A 1,876-nucleotide genomic window follows, 5' to 3' on the forward strand; every position below is an offset into this window, starting at 1 on the left:
GTTGAACAGCCAGAGCCTCGAGTCCGGGCTCAACAAGACGTTGGGCTTGGAAAAGAGCATAGACGCGCTACACAAGGTGGCTGCCGAGATTCGGTCCATAAGCAGAAAGGCAGACTTGTGCCACTACATGCAGGGCAACCGCTACGTTCTGTGGAACTTTCAGAACATCTATCCGAAGCGAAAGAGAAGACGGTGCACGGGGACGATTGAGTTTCGAGGCGGGAACCAATTTCTCAACACCAAGGGGACGCTGGCGTGGGTAGCGTTTGTGCTGGGTTTCATCACATTGGCGAAAGAAGAGGTGAGCTTGGATTCCTCCCCCCCTCCCCCCTGTTTCAAATTATTCATGATTGAACCGACGGTGGTTGTGGATTTGGAACTGGTGGTGAGGGAGGCCAAAGGGGGGGAATATATCAATTTCGTCTACGGAGTACCTCCCGGTCATCTCGCTTACTGATAACCCTTTCGACGCAGGACCTTCTTCACAACTACTACTCTTATGTTCCACCTACAGACCCCAGCTGGCCGCGTCGGGCCAAGGAATGGTGGAAGCGAATTCGGGAAGCGGCCAAGCAGTCGCGGATGAGCAGACATTTGCCTGAGACGTACGCGGAAATGCAGACAAAATGACATTTTGCCTGTGGCCCTTTGGGGAGTTGGGCTGCTCCAGCGAAATTTGCTTCTTTCGAATGCCATATTCTGAGCTTGCTAGGTCTTGGGGCTGATCTATGGCTGTTCGAGGTACCGCTTTGCGAACGGATAGCTTTCATGTGTCCGGGCTTGAAGCGAGCCGCAAAATGACCGTCATGACGATATTACGACGAGATACCTTGCTATCTGGAGTTTGGCACGGGCTCTTTTGAATTGGGGCTTTACGGCGTTTTATGTGAGAAGAAAAAGAGGGAAAGGGGGAAAAAAAAAGGACAAAATTGGTGAGGCGTCGTGGTAAAGAACCCGATACGAGAAGAAGCGAAAAGAGGTTGCAGAGACAAAAGAAGTTGGTTTTCACATTTCATCTTTCATATTCACGCTACTTCAAGATGATTGATTCAAGTGACGAACTATCATGTCGCTCTCCCTTCCAAAATTACAGAATATACATGCATTCATATAACCTCCCGTGAAATTAAAAAAACAAAACGCCCCTCCAGATCCATGCGATTCTTTTCTTTTACGATGACTCTTGTTTGCTGGCATCTTCTTCGAACAAGACAAGCACAGTTCCCGCTTTGCAAATATCCTGAAATTTGAAAAAAAGTTTTTTTGATTAGCTGGAATCTTGTACAAGAGTGAGGCGTAAGATGTATAGGAGGGAAAAACATCATCGTAGGGGGGATTTGGACTTACTCCTTCTTTATGAGCGAGCTTCTTGATGACGCCGTCCTGTGGTGACCGGATAACGGTCTCCATCTTCATCGACTCGATGCTATACGGAAGAAAGGGCTCATCGTTAGCAAGAAATATTCCCCCACAAAAGGATTGGCAAAGGAAAAAAAAAAACGAAAGCAGGGTAAAACAGGAAAAGATGAGAAAACTTACACAACCAGCGGCTCGCCCTTCTTGACGCTCTGCCCCTCGACAACCTCATTCTTCAGAATCTTGCAGGGCATGGGCGCCGCCACCGACGCCGTCATCTCCTTGAGCCCCAGCGCCTTCTCGTACCACGACGGCGGCAGCAGCGCCAGGTCCGTCTTGACGCCGTGCTGGAAAATGGCCAGCTTCGTCTCCGTGTCCGTCTCCTGCGGCACGACGGTGGACTCGATCCTCTCCGCCGGGAAGCGCGACTTGAGCTTCGTCACGGGGCCGGCGACGGTCGGCTCGCAGATGACGTTGCTGAAGACTTGGGGCTCGGCATTTGAGCCCTTGCGGGAGACGG

The 1,876-nt window shown here is 50.7% G+C and overlaps 2 protein-coding genes across 2 annotated transcripts; one reads left to right on the forward strand and one right to left on the reverse strand.

Moving 5' to 3' along the window:
* Positions 1-62: 62 nt before the first annotated feature.
* On the forward strand, positions 63-630 carry BBK36DRAFT_1190206 (hypothetical protein; the record flags this gene model as incomplete). The annotated part of the gene is made up of 2 exons (XM_024896657.1): positions 63-301; positions 475-630. Coding segments are annotated over 2 exons (395 nt in total), but the record flags the coding sequence as incomplete, so codon positions are not given.
* Positions 631-1,171: 541 nt separating this feature from the next.
* On the reverse strand, positions 1,172-1,610 carry BBK36DRAFT_1131464 (Biotin/lipoyl attachment; the record flags this gene model as incomplete). The annotated part of the gene is made up of 3 exons (XM_024891979.1): positions 1,172-1,240; positions 1,348-1,426; positions 1,540-1,610. The coding sequence occupies 3 exons, from the start codon at positions 1,608-1,610 to the stop codon at positions 1,172-1,174; spliced, it is 219 nt and encodes a 72-aa protein (XP_024744845.1).
* Between the last annotated feature and the right edge of the window lie 266 nt (positions 1,611-1,876).

Source organism: Trichoderma citrinoviride (assembly GCF_003025115.1).
Source record: "Trichoderma citrinoviride strain TUCIM 6016 unplaced genomic scaffold BBK36scaffold_219, whole genome shotgun sequence".
NCBI classification, from domain to species: domain Eukaryota; kingdom Fungi; phylum Ascomycota; class Sordariomycetes; order Hypocreales; family Hypocreaceae; genus Trichoderma; species Trichoderma citrinoviride.